Consider the following 14223-nt stretch of genomic DNA (forward strand, 5'->3'; position numbering starts at 1 on the left):
TTTCAGGATCAAGTCACGCTAAGGTCGGAAAATGCAAGGTCAAAAAGTAATAGGTGTGTTTCATTATATTTACCACTAATTAGGTAGGCTTTAAAAAATGTGGACTGAAATAATCTCTTGCTGGGAAGCTATTAAACTGTTAGGCTGAGGGAATATATGGCTTAGAATAGGAAAGATTCACATCTCCTGCCTACAAATAAATCACTTGTACATCATCCATCTATTTGACCGTCTCCGAGTTGTATTTATATCACGGTGATATCTAGGTAGCTGCCTGGAGAAGCACGTTTTGTATAAATACATAATAGCCTGGGCCGAGGTCTGTTTTTATTTGAACTAGCTGCAATTCATTGTGTCTTAATTGAAAATAATGGTGTTACAGCAGTGATCAAAGAATTGTTTCATTAATTGTCTATTAAATCATTAGCTATTAGACAGAAATAAAAGGTTAAGAATGCAACACTCTCTGTTCTGCCCAAAAGAATATGAATATCTCTCCAATTACAAAGAAACAATAAAGGCAGAATTAACAGTGAAAAGAAGCTTAAGATTAGGCAATTACATCCAAAATGCCTGACAACTCTTATTAGATGGTTTAGCAATACCACCGATATAGAAAAGGCAACACAAATTTGGAAGCAAAGTCAATATTGACTTTACCAAAGGGGCTTGTAAAGGGAAATGCATTTTTCTTAAGAAAAAATAGGCTCATAAATGCTGTACTAAATTTTAACTCAGCTAATTAATCGTTACGGATTCAATCTTGCAACCAATACATATATTTCCAGTTAAAAAATTATGCCTGAACAGCATTCAGTCTGAGAGCAACTCTCAGTAATTTGTGACTGAAATCCATTATAAGGATGCTGCAATTTTCACAAAAATAACATTACTGCCATTTTATACCACCGGGATGAGGCAAGATGAACTCAGTGAAGATCACATTCACACCCCTTGGTTTTGTTCATTAAGTCAATATATTAGAGTTGGGTACCAGGTCTGGGAAAGAGTCCCAGGGGCATTCTCTTCTGTCAGTGATTTGATACCCAATAATTTCAGAGAGCAGTCAAATGAAGACCTGATTTATACCCAACTTAGTCACTACCTCAAAAAAGGGGGGAATTACAGTGCAAATGTTGTAAAACCAGCCCAGAATTTTGGCCTGTGTTTTGGTCTGCTCTAACCAGATCACTGAAAGGAATGGGAGGACACTCATCAACTTGAAGATGCTTTGAAGCAGGTCTAATTCCATCTAGAAATACAACCCCTTTTGAAGAAGCAAGAAAGGAAGATGGTCAAAGGGCAAGAGCTTTGCTTTCTTGAAGTGTATAAATCCACAACTGGAACTGGAAATCTTGTCTCTGCTCACAGAGGTCATGTCAAGTCGTATTTAGTTGCCAGCTTCAGTGGACCTTTTAAATTTGGGAACCAGAACAACTTCATGCCCAGCTTTGACAGGATATCCATATGGACAGCTGCTGATTGAACTAAGTGGACTTTAAACAGGCAATGTTTTGAAATGCAACATCTCCCTGACTTCCGCGGCTACTAATTTTATTAGTCGAAGAGGAGTAGGAGTCCCTTTCCTGACCTTTTCCTATCTGGTTCAGTCCAGTATTCTCTAGTACAGCAAGTCCTAGAAATACTAGAAACTCAATTAATAGAAACAAAAGTCCACATACACCATCTTTTAGATATGGATCTGCTTTTATGAAGTGCAAAGAAAAAACAGTCTCAGCAATATGTTAACGATATATGATTTGGTGCTTGAGTTTATAATATGAACAATTCATTGTGAACTGATAAATAATAGCCACTAATCAGATGACAGCTGTATGTTATACAGCAAAAAAAAAAAGAATAGCAACATTTATCAAGAGGTTCTGTTCCTTTGATAATTGCATTAGTCACAAACAAAGATATTCATTCATGTTCCTTCTGGTAAGGACTGTCAAGGAGATTTGGTTTCCAGAAAAAGAAAATGTGATTTTTCATTTCCCCATCTGATATATAAGGGCAAACATAGACACTAGAGCACAGGCTAGAGACTCAAGAGACCTATTCCAGCACTGGCTGAGGCTAAACATTGGAACAGTCACTTTCCTGAAATGAGAGCATTACACTGATGTCCTTTGCAAAATGATTTTGAGGTCTGAAAACTGCTAGGCATTGTTACTGTCTAACTAAGCGCCAAGCTATCAACTTCTCTGAGGATACAAGGGCACACTTGCCTCTGCCCAATAACTTGAATCTTATTCATGAATGATTTGCCTCATGTTAAATGGAGATAAATCTTAATGAAGAAGTTGGAAGCAAGTACAGGTTGCCTGACTAAGGCTTTTACCCAAACCCATCTTGCTTTTCCTATAGCTACCTAGGGTCACATGGATGTCATCCTTCACCTACCCACAGATCTCAGAAAGAAGATATATCTACAAAATGTACAGTTGTTCTGTAAGCTCTTTAACTGCAAAGGAATTTCTTTGTTGTTGGACCTAAAACGTAATGAAATTTTGTTTGATTTAGAGGCTGTCATTTATTCCAAAAACTGGTAACAACCTTATTCAGTGTTGTCAAAAATAAGAAGGTGAATTTTTTGTTCCAGCATATCGTCTTCAAAATAAATACCTTTGCTGTGTGCAATTCTTTAGCCAGCTAAAGAACATGAAAATTTATCTGACAAAGTACAAGCTACCTATTAGGACCTTTGCAGTCTTATCTACACAGAGGTCGTAACAATAGGTTAAAAGTACACAGTAAAGGATGTGGGTTTCCAATGCAATCTGAAGAAAACTTACGAAGCGCTCAGGTCTGGAATACATTCACACATGACAATAATGACGGCTAGAATATGGGGAGGAACCTGTTTCTTCAAAGCTACAAAGAGAGCTTATCATAAGATCTACAGGTTAAAGGATTACCATGTAAAAAGGATGACTGGACTACCCTATTTTTGTAGCATTTATATATAATATACTACACTTTCCCGGACTTGAGACAAATATACTATCTTTCTAGGACTACCCTAAGAAATTAATAAATAATAATAAAAAACCCCACCTCTATACAGAATTCATTGTGGTAAATTCTTAAGTTCCTTTAAAACAAGAAAAAAACACCCCCAAACCACATAATAAAACAAATAAACCTATTAAAGATATTCAAAAATGCCTCTTTTGTGCCTAAAAATAATGAGCTAAAAGCTGAAAGCCATGCAATGGTGTCAGAAGTCGTGCAGTCAATGTCTTGATAAGGTCACATTAGTGCTATTTTCATCTCAATGTCAGGGAGGGAGAACCAGTTAAACATACTATTTTAAAAAAAAAAAAAACAAACCACCACAACAACATTATTTAAAAGCTCCCAACTCTTGTTTTGCAACATGGTTGTTATTTTCTATTCTCTGTCATGCTCCTCCAGATTTTGGTACAGTTCAGTATCTTTACTTATAAGAAATTCCTGACTGGAAAGCAGGTGATGCAGTCAGAAGCATGTAGGAAACCTCGCCGCACACTGTTACCATGTACTGCATTATTGCTATTGAATAAGGGATGCAGAAAAGCCACACAAGAACAAAAATCCCTGTATGGGGAGTTGACTTTTCCCAAGTGGGATGTATCAGACAACACGTTCTTTCTCATCAGCACTGGCTGGCCAGTGAAGACAGACTAGGACTGCTCTTTCAGCATCCCTGGCCCTCTCTCCCAGAAAACACCAGCACAAGCGGCTCCGCATCAGGCTGCAGGTACATGCTAACCCTTGTTGATGTAAAATCCCAAACGTGAGCTAGATCCCAATATGGTAGTGGTGGAGGAGAAAAGGGTGAAAACTCCGTTCTCCAGCACATCTGGGTTCCTTACCTTTATGACGTCTTCATCAGCTGATTTGCACTCGGTGGAGTTCGAAACATCAACCACAGACCCATCTTCTTGCACAGCAACAACCTTGACTGGAACAGACACCGTTTTGCCCGTCAGAATGGCTGTGTTGAGGACTTCTGTGTCCTGTATGCACACACACACAAACAAAGGATGGGCATTAGAGAAGCATAAACCCATGAGAACGCCGCAGGGTCAGACTGATGAATCAACACCCTGCCTCTGACAGGGACCGGGCAGAGGAGTGACTCTTCCTTGCACACACCCTTCGAGCAGTCAATGGTTTAACAGCTTTCTAAGCCAAAAGTTGCATCTGGACCATCAAGTTCTGGTTTTCACAAACACATGGATTTACTCTTTTTGAGCCCATTTACAGGGCGGGCTGCTGTGGCAATGATATCTGTAACGCAATTACGTGTGAAGGCACATCTGTAGCTCGGCAGAACCACAGTGCTATTCAGGTACGATCTCCAGAGGGTGTCAGCGACTCTTCCCACCCCTTTGCCCCAGTCATGCCAGTGATTTGGGAGTTGCCTATGAAGCAACACAATAACAGCATTTCCTCCTCACTGTTCCAGTTAACATTGTTGCAAGTTGACCATTTTCCCTGTTTGGGACATAAATACATGATGAGAAAAACTATGCACGAGGTAGGGTAATACAAACTAACCAATGCCGTCCATACACCATTTTTTTAATCTTTCCCCATCAAAATCCCACCTAGAGATGTTTTACCACATTTATCTCTAATCCTGATGAATTCACAGTGCTGGCATTCTAATGACTCCATTAACACAGCCTTCCTCTGTGTCTCAGTATGGCTGCAGTTTGATTAATTACTCCAAATGAGTTGCTACAGAGGTGCCTGCCTTGCATAAGCAGGTACGCAGACTGGAGGGGAAGAGCCTCCAAAGGCGCACAGGGCAGCTTGGCTCTGCTTATGCAGCGCTTACTGCAGGCCCCAAACTTGACACACACGCGGGGCGAGGAACGATCTGTGCTTTCATAGAGATTCAGTTCGGCCGCCTCGAAAAGCCTGCAATAGGAAATACTGCTTTGAATCAATCCGCTTTTCATTTTTCAACTTCCATAAAACTAATTGCTTGCCCATTGGGGAAAAAAAAAAGAAAAAAAAAAGTTGCTTCAAACTAATCTAACTTTAAATTCCATTATTAGAATTGGTGGAAGAAGAAATGGATTTTAGTGAAAAATTTGATGGCAGCTTGCATAGGGAGATATATTCACTATCATTTGCTTGTGTCTGTTAGCTAGATTGATAGAAAATAATGGGCATTGACCACAAGCTAAGGACAGCTGGAGAAGACCAATAAATACTTGCAACTAAGATGTATTATTAATCAATATCGGGAAACTTCTACAAAAAGCAGCCTGAATTAAATGAGTTGAAGTACTAATAGCGCTAGTGCCAGCTAACTAATATAGTCTACTAGAGCTTTATGGGCAGTCATGTTCCAGAAAAGCATTTAAGCATGTACTCGAGTCCATTTCTGTTCAGAACAGCACTAAAGGACGTGCTTAACTTGACACTCAGACTTCAGTGTGATTTAAGCATGCGTTTAAGTGTTGCCCTGAATAGAGATGCTTCTCTGAATAATACCTCATGAAATAAATATATTATCTTTGTTCTGTTCTCTGTGAGGCACAAACCAGATGTTTTACACGGTAAATGACTGTCTAGTTTTTGTTTATGCTGAATGGGCTCATTTATAACCAGCTGCCATCCATGAGGGAGGGACACGGGAAAGAGAAGTAGTATGTGACAAAAGTGGAAGTGTGAAAGAACAACTGTAAAACCTTTACAAAGACTGAGGTTTGAACAAAACTAACAAGAAAATGCACTGCCAGGTGAAAGAAAGCAATTAGATGCATCTCAGGTGGAAAGAGGTCGTATAAAACAGACAAAGAGAAGCTGAGGGTGCTTCATTCACAAGTATGTTGGAGAAGAGGTAGTTAGATTTCACCAAACCAACAGCAGATACCCCATAAACCCTAAGCCATCAATCCAATTTAAACATATGCCAGATATACGATGAAGACACGGTGGTCCACTGTCAAAACATTCCCAAGAAGCAGTTTGCCAATATGCTATTTCTAAGCCATTCTTCAACAACAGTCTTCTTCAGTGCCTCAGGGGAAACAGCAGTTTTGCCAAGGTCACAAACAACAAACACGCGACTAATTCTACTTCCAAATTCACTCTCTGTCAACACAGCTATGTAATTCCTACGTGTCAGGGGCAGGTGGCCTTCTATGCAGTTACGGTCTGATCCAAAGCCCTACTGCATCATACATGAAAGGCTTCTTCCGACTCTAGTGGACTTGGAATCAGGTTCTCAACAAGCCTGAACTAATTTCTCCTTTGGTTTTTGCACTGTTCATTGTATTGCCCTCGTGTTGACCCTCGTGTGTGACAAAGGATAAACAAAACCTCTAGCCTCCTTTTAACTCTAAGTGCTGCTTAGCTACCAAGCTGAAGATGGACTTCGATGCTCTGAAGGATAATGCAAAGTTTATGCAGACATTTGCATTCCTTTCCTAAACTCCCCGTGAAGATGAGCATGAGAGGAGAGGTCTTAGAAGAGATACCTGGTGACCCGGCTATTTGTGGGGGCTCTGAAATATGCTCATCCCACTCCTGACACAAGCACTGTCCTGAATCTTCCCTCCTTCCCAGCATGAACAGGTACCCACTGTGCTAATTAGCTGGTGATGCTTCACAAAAACTACACTTCACTGGTAAGCAATTCTGCTATATAAATCGATATTTCAGATGCCCGATGCCTGGATCAAGTGTTACGTAAGTATAATAGGCTGTGTAAAGACCTTTTTAAGAGCTGGCTATTTATAGACTGAAAAAATATATTTCCTCTGAGGAAGAAATATGAAGGCAGAACTGAACTAATTGACTGTCCACTAGATTTATAAACAGACTATTTTTTTTTTTAGTGCATCTTCAACAACTAATAGCATTTCATCTAGATTCTGTTAGGCTTGTTTTATATTTCCATGGTAGGGTTTACTGCAGAAAAAAAGTGTTACTGTATTTAAGGTACCTGTGCTGGTTATTACTAACAGCATCTGAAATGCAGAGAGGGGTAATAATGTTGATTTAGAAGCTCAAGACGAGCCAGCAACGTGTGATTGCAGCCCAGAAAGCCAACTGTATCCTGGGCTGCATCAAAAGCAGAGTGGCCAGCAGGTCAAGGGAGGTGATGCTGCCAATCCACTCCGCTCTTGTGAGACCCCACCTGGAGTCCAGCTTTAGAGTACTCAGCTCAAGAAGGACATGGACCTGTTGAAGTGGGTCCAGAGGAGAGCCACGAAGATAATCAGAGGGCTGGAACATCTCTCCTACGAAGACAGGCTGAGAGAGTTGGGGTTGTTCAGCCCGGTGAAGAGAAGGCTCTGGGGAGACCTTATAGGAGCCTTCCAGTACCTAAAGGGGGCCTACAGGAAAACTGAAGAGGGACTTTTCACAAGGGCATGTAGTGATAGGACAAGGAGGAATGGCTTCAAACTGGAAGAGGGGAGATTTCAATTAGATATTAGGAAGAAATTTTTCACTTTGAGCGTGGTGAGGCACTGGAACAGGTTGCCCAGGGAAGTGTGGAAGCTCCATCCCTGGAGGTGTTCAAGGCCAGGCTGGATGGGGCTTTGAGCAACCTGGTCTAGTGGGAGGTGTCCTGCCCCTGGCAGGGTGGTTGGAACTAGATGATCTTCAAGGTCCCTTCCTACCTAAACCATTTTATGATTCTATGATTTACACAGGCAGCTCCTCCCATGTGGCACAGCATCAGAAAAACATCTGGAAGAGCACCCAGGGACCACCTGCTGACACTTCAAGGTCCCAGGTGAAAAAATGGGAAGCCCTTCCTACTTCTTTTGTCAAGGGTTTCAGCTGTGACTTCTTGACCAAAACCTTCAATTCAAGCAGCCTAGGTGGAAGCTACACATTCATATTGCAGGCTCTATCCCTGAATAATAATTATGTGCATGTTTATCTCTAGCTCTTTCTCTGTACCTGAATGCATTAGCACTTCAGCAGAGCTCTTCTTAATTACAACTGTAACCTGCTAATAGCATTTCTTTGTTGTCTGAAGGAATCTACTTCTTATCCAGCCTAGGCTAAATTAAAATTTAATACAACATCAGGTCGCAACAGAACTAGGAAGCAAATGACAGCTGTTTAATTAAAACCTAAAGCTGATTAGATGGCACTACTGAGAGAAATACTCAAGAGGAAGAGCAGAAAACTACTGAAACTCAAGGCCAGGATAATGTCTTTATTTAAATATGAATAAACTCTTAGCACAGCCATAGTAAATGTTTGACAACTCATTGCTTTGGACAAATGGGGGAGAAATGTGAATGGGAGACTTGTGGAGAGTCAGGACAGAGCTGTGATTACCAACACTGCTGTTCCCTATGTATGTGACCAGAAGCCGGGATTACTGAGGAACGACGGCAATAGGTAGACAGAAACCGACTGAGGAACTCCAGACACAAAGTTCCCAATAATTACCCTTTAAACAATACCACACCAACCTAAATCCTCTTTAGGCATGTGACTCTATGGCAGCTCACCCAGCTACTGTGAGACGACATGAAACAGTTTCCCCCCCCCTACTTCTGGCTAAAAAATAAAGACATGGAGAAACAGATGATGCGTCTCACAAGAAACCATCTCAAGAGCCAGGAGCTGGACAGAGGTTCTCTAGACCCCAGCCCAAGGCTGCCCCCGCATCTTTCCTGCCCCTTTGGGAGCAGCCAGCACCCTTTCCACAAAGTCTGGCGGGGCACAAAAGCCCCACGCTGACCCAGTTTACCGTGACAGATACCATCCTTGTGATTAATGCACAAGCTGGATGGGGTTTTTTAGAGGCTAACAAAACATGCTACAGTACAGTAAACCCAAGAAACACTCAATTGTAAATCAGGAGGGAAACCTAAAGCCAACCCTATTCCGCTGACAAATGCTACAGCTAAATGCCTTTTGGCATTTAGTTGAAATGACTGTCTTTAGTGAAGAAGGCATAGAGCTGAAACATTTGTCTGCAGAATTGCATTCCTTCATTATTATTTTTTTCCCCAGAGTGTACCTCGCAAAAACACATTTGTAATATTAGAAGGAATCTTTAGGAACCAGTTCTCCTGCCTGGAAATGACATCTCTTAAAAAATGTAAATTATAGGGCAGATTGTCACGTGTGGGCTGGGCTAGGGGAGCTTTTTTTTATTTGATAAATTATTCACCACCTTTTTCTTCAGATCAAAGAGCAAGGCAATATAAGTCCATTAAGCAAGCTTAATATATAAATTAGATGCTTTGCTGTAATTATTGTAATCCAAAGCAATTCTGTACTTTTCCCCCCTCATAGCTGAATACCATTTTAGGTTTCCAATACATATTAATGAAGCCTGGTTGCTAGAAAGCTATTTCTATTTTCCACCATTGTATCAGGTAAGATACACTATTTTGTTACCTAATGGTGAGAACTAACAACTAGGATTATGTGTTTACAAAACATTAGAAAACAAACAATCTTGCAAAGAGCTCACGTTGGTCTTTGACCATTTTTCCTCCCTACAGACCCACTGTAATGCTAGCGGGAGTGCTGGTAGCTGCTTCGGCAGATGGCTGATGGGTCGTTATTCATGGGCTGAACTGGCAATCCTGCAATCCTGCAAAGGGCTGAACAACGGCTAATTTCTTATTCTGCGAACACCATTTCAGTGAAGCCACTTGTGGAATTGACTATTTACCGTAAAGTTTTCAGGTGTCACAATGAGGCCTAAAGTGTAACCACACACGAGTCCTCCTGCCCTGACAAGCACATGCGCTGCAGAAGGTCATTCCCGCTCCCTTCCAACCTTCCCCTGCCTCCGGCTGTTCCTCATTTCAGTGTCTTATCCAGCGTATCGTTAGTGGGAGTGATCGGTTATGACAGATGGCAAACCACAAATACTGCAGGCTACCGTGTCAAAGTTAAAGGTCATCCTTTATCTCCTTTGTTTACCTGCATAATAGCTTTACTTCATATTGGGATCCCAAAAGAAGAACAGGTAGGAGCATATATTCTGCAGGAGAAATTAATTAATGTAGATTGAACCATACAGAGAGGTTCTTAATCACTGATTCTTACAGAACAATGTAAGCAGCACCTATTAGCCTAATTGAATATTATTCGAGATGTATATTACAGTGTGCTGTAAAAACAATTTGCTATTGCATAAAAAAGCACGATACAGAGACTCCAAAGTGGAATCTTATTTCATAACTTGTCCTTTTGCCACGGATACGTTGAAGGCAGCTCTTGCCTTAGCAGAGTGTACCTGGCACGTGCTATCAGCCAGTGGTAATTCTGTCATGGAGTTCATGGAAACTAAAGATGAGATTTATTCCATTTCCATGGGTTTTTTATGAAGGAAATTCAGCTCATTTTGAGGTTTATGTAGGATGAATAAGCAAAACCTGCTGCTGAAGGTGAAACCTGATTAGAAGCACAGACACTGTCATATCTATGACCTGAGGCAGTTTTATTTTATTTTTTATAACTCTGAACAGAACTGTCCCCATTAAGCAAAGGTTCAGAACGCAGCCTGGTGCACTTGGCAGAAGTAATTGCAACCTGTCAGGCAGTCTCCACTGCCTCAGCTAAGTACCAGTGCCTTCTGCAGGAGCAAAAGATCTTTCCTGTGACTGGACTCATGCTATTCCGCTTCAGCCCATTATGTCCCAGTAGAGTTTATTCTCCAAACCTGCTGTGTTAAACGTCATGACACCATTGCTCTGAAGCGCTTGCTCGAGGTAGAATGAATGGGAAATTCTTACAGCTGGAGAGCCGCTATCACGCATCTGATTTTAGTTGTCTGCACAGATAACAGAGGCACCAAGAGTTTCCAGCTTGTGTTTCGGGACCTTTTAGTAAATCAAGAAATACAGGACCTAAAGTCGGCCCCAAAGTATGGTAAACTGGAATTTCACACTGGAATTTACACTGTGTTTAGAGATCTGTATAGTACCTGAGCATTCATCTGACAGACTTGTACAGTTCTTCTCAATAGTAAGTGATTGGTAACCATTTTTAAGCATATTTAGAACTTCACAGTTCATTTAAAGATGTTGTTTTTTCCCTATTTATTCCAGAAAAACATGATCACGTTCTGACTTAATAAAATTGTGGGTCACCTCCAACTGAAATCAAACAACGTCCCCCTGAATTCATGAGGATACAAAATGGGTAGAGCTGTCTCTCAGTACAAACTGATACACTAATGATTGTTTTCAAATGGCCATGAAATAATAGTATGAACGCTCCTAAAAAGCACTGCTTTTTCCACAGAAAAATCTAGGGAGGCCATGCTTTGCCTAGTGTATGGAACGTAACTATTGGATTCACTTGAGTACCAACAGTAGTCGAAGATATAATTTTCTGGCTCTGTATCCTTGTCCCACAGGCTTAATAATATTTAACAACATTGTGGACGCCCATTTTGAAGAATTTCTTTCAGACACTTCTCTAATTCCTTTCCTAATCACCACAATTTCTTTTGGAGCAGGCTGGAAGGAGGATTTTCTGGAGGAAATTCTACGCCACCGGTGTGATGGCAGAGCTGGCAACTCACCGGCTTGAAAAGGCTTCAGTTTCACAAGTGCAAAACTACAGACACTGAAACATAAGGTTGCGTATCACATGAGTTTACTGCCGCAATCTGTGTGCTCGTCTTCTACCATGAGTGCTACCTGGGCAGAAATCCATGTCCTTCTGTAATAACAGCTGTTTAATGCTATAGAAGAATGCACAAATTAATTACGGCATGTTTACACAACTTCCCAACAACGTGCAGGAGCATCCCCTCACGCTCCGCGAGCGTGGATTCTCTTTGTGCTTCGGACATGGCGACTTGCTTCGTTACACCATTCACAGAGTGGCTACAGCTTAAGAATACCTATTTATGGGCAGAAAAAGATAAATAGGAAAGTAACTGTGACATCGTGCAAAGCCCTCTGAAATCCCCTGACAGAAGACAGTTGTCTAGCTGTTGCTAGACAGGGGGTTCAGAAGAACTGGTATCTTCACCCTCAGCACAGGTCAAACACTGGTGTAAGTACAGAGCTCATAACATACTAAGTAAATTCAATAAAGAAGTGCATTTTCTGGACAGAGCTAGACGTATATACTTATTACCTATGTTTGAGAAGTGCATTATGGAGTTTAAAATGGAATAGAGATCTACTGGATGCTCACATTCATTGTCCTGAAAAAGGAGGATATCATTTTCCGAAGAACATGGGTCTGACAGGAAAGACCCATGCCTTACCCAAAGAAGTTTCTTGGGTTTTCTTAAAGATGGTCTGTCTTATCTGTCAGGACCAGACTGTTGTACTTACTTATTTGACCTGTTTAAGTAATTTCCTGGGCTTGCATCTGACTACTCTCAGATGCACAGCATAGACACGCACTGCCGCAGGACTGGCTTTTCAGGCAGCAAACGCTTTGGAAGCAGAGCCTTTCCCACTGCCTGCTCTCCCTCAGAAAGGCTATCCTCCCCGCAAAGCGCTGCGGACAGGGATTCATTCTCTGGCAGTTCCTGTCTTAGGACAGCAAAAGTGACACTTTGGAAGTTTTATCTCCCTCCATTGCCTATTAAAGGGTTCCTAGTTTAGACTAGATGTCTAGAATTAGGGGAGGGAAACTCTATCCCTTCCTGCTTCCAAAATTATAAACAATCAGCACCTATGCACTACTGTTAGTTCCTTTACTCCTGGGAGCTAGCAGTACTCCTAACAAGTTTGCATGTTTCCTACAGTGCCATGGACTTCACAGGTGACACAACCATGCCTTTATCTACTTCACTTCATAAAGCTGCCTACTGCTGGTTTTGAAGCAGTGAAAATACAAAGCAGAAGACCATCTCCGTAGCCAGTCCAGGCATCGGCCTTTCCTGTCCTTGCACACTCAGAGCTTTCTGGTGTTCAGTTCGCTGATTCTGGGAGCATCCATCAACCGTACGTTGCTCATCCTCATACTGCCGCTCCACTTGAACGAAGTGTTGCTTTCCAAGTCTTCAACATTTACTTGCTACTTAAACAAACACTACAGAAGATGTCTCCTGCCTGTGTTTAGAACTGCCTGGAAATTTTTTTGACAAGGAGGAAAAAAAAAAGTTTCTTGACAAGAATCAAAAAGCGTAAAAAAGACACCTCTGAGAATATTTTCTTTAAAAAAAAAAAAGTGAAAATTAAAAATTGTGCATTTTTTCAAATAAGAATATTGATTTATTTGACGTGAGGTTTTGAGAGTCTTCTGACTGATCTAAGGACTGCTGAAGGTTTTTTTTTCTTCCTTCCTCTGCTTCTTCTTGGCTTGAATTTTGTTCCTCATTTTAATTTTTCAGTCTGTTCACCTTGTACCTGCTCAGAAGCGCTGCCTTGTTCTGACATGCCCCTATATCTGATTATTTCTTTTTTTGCTCAACTTTTATAAGGAACAACCTCTTTTGTTATTCAAGTTCAGAATGAAATCCCTTTTTTGTTTTCATGATTAAATTTCTCAGTGAACTCTTGTGCAGTGTATTTATTTCCTGCAGACTAGGACAATATCATCTGTGTTTCAAAAGCTGAGCCACATCAGTATTTTTTCAGAGTCCACCAGCTTTTAGGAGCCAGTCCCTCAAACTAAAGAATGTTTTAAGAACCCGTGAAAAAAACAAAAAACAAAAAAAAAAAAAAAAAAACCCAAACATTGGCTGGATTCTGGTCTCAGCAAGGCTGGTGCAAGAGGGAGTAATTATAATAAAGACCATGAAATAACACAAGTGTAGAAGTCCTGTGAAATCAGGATCAAACTAATTTTTCATCTTTTCCCCTGTCTCGCTTTCATCTGTTCTAAAAATTACATATTGAATGATTTATTTAAATTACTCCTTATAGTACCTTGCCTTTCAACAACACTTCAAAACCAGTTCTCAGCTCTGCCAAGGACAACAGGGCAGTTATCTTCATTATACAGCTAAAATAGCTGAGGCAGAAGAAATCCCACCAGGCCAGCGACAGATCAAGGAACTGAATCCATATTCCCAATGTCGTGGGTCCATGCGTTTTCTGACAGGCTGCACTCAAACTTGCTGTCTCCGGGCTGTTGGTTCTGTACAGTCTAAATACCAATTCCCACATCTTTCCTACTAAACAGCCTTTTTGCATAACAAGTAAATGCTGAGCATGCAATATCTCAAACAGTTCATTTATTGGTTGGTTAACTGAAATTCAGCTGTGCCACAAAACAAATATCAGTGACTGTAAAGAAATACAGAGGGCTGCAAAT

At 41.0% G+C, this 14223-nt stretch overlaps 1 protein-coding gene across 1 annotated transcript in view; it reads right to left on the reverse strand.

The window, feature by feature from the left end:
• TMEM132B (transmembrane protein 132B) overlaps positions 1 to 14223 on the reverse strand; it is a gene marked incomplete at both ends in the record, with an annotated part of 254405 nt that overhangs the window by 40006 nt on the left and 200176 nt on the right. Inside the window, one exon of the mRNA XM_082491540.1 lies at positions 3861 to 4004. Within this exon, the coding sequence (XP_082347666.1) occupies positions 3861 to 4004 (144 nt within the window). The remainder of the gene's footprint in view (positions 1 to 3860; positions 4005 to 14223) is intronic.

The sequence above is a fragment of the Vanellus vanellus genome (genome assembly GCF_965231255.1).
Source record: "Vanellus vanellus genome assembly, chromosome: 16".
Classification (NCBI taxonomy): Eukaryota; Metazoa; Chordata; class Aves; order Charadriiformes; family Charadriidae; genus Vanellus; species Vanellus vanellus.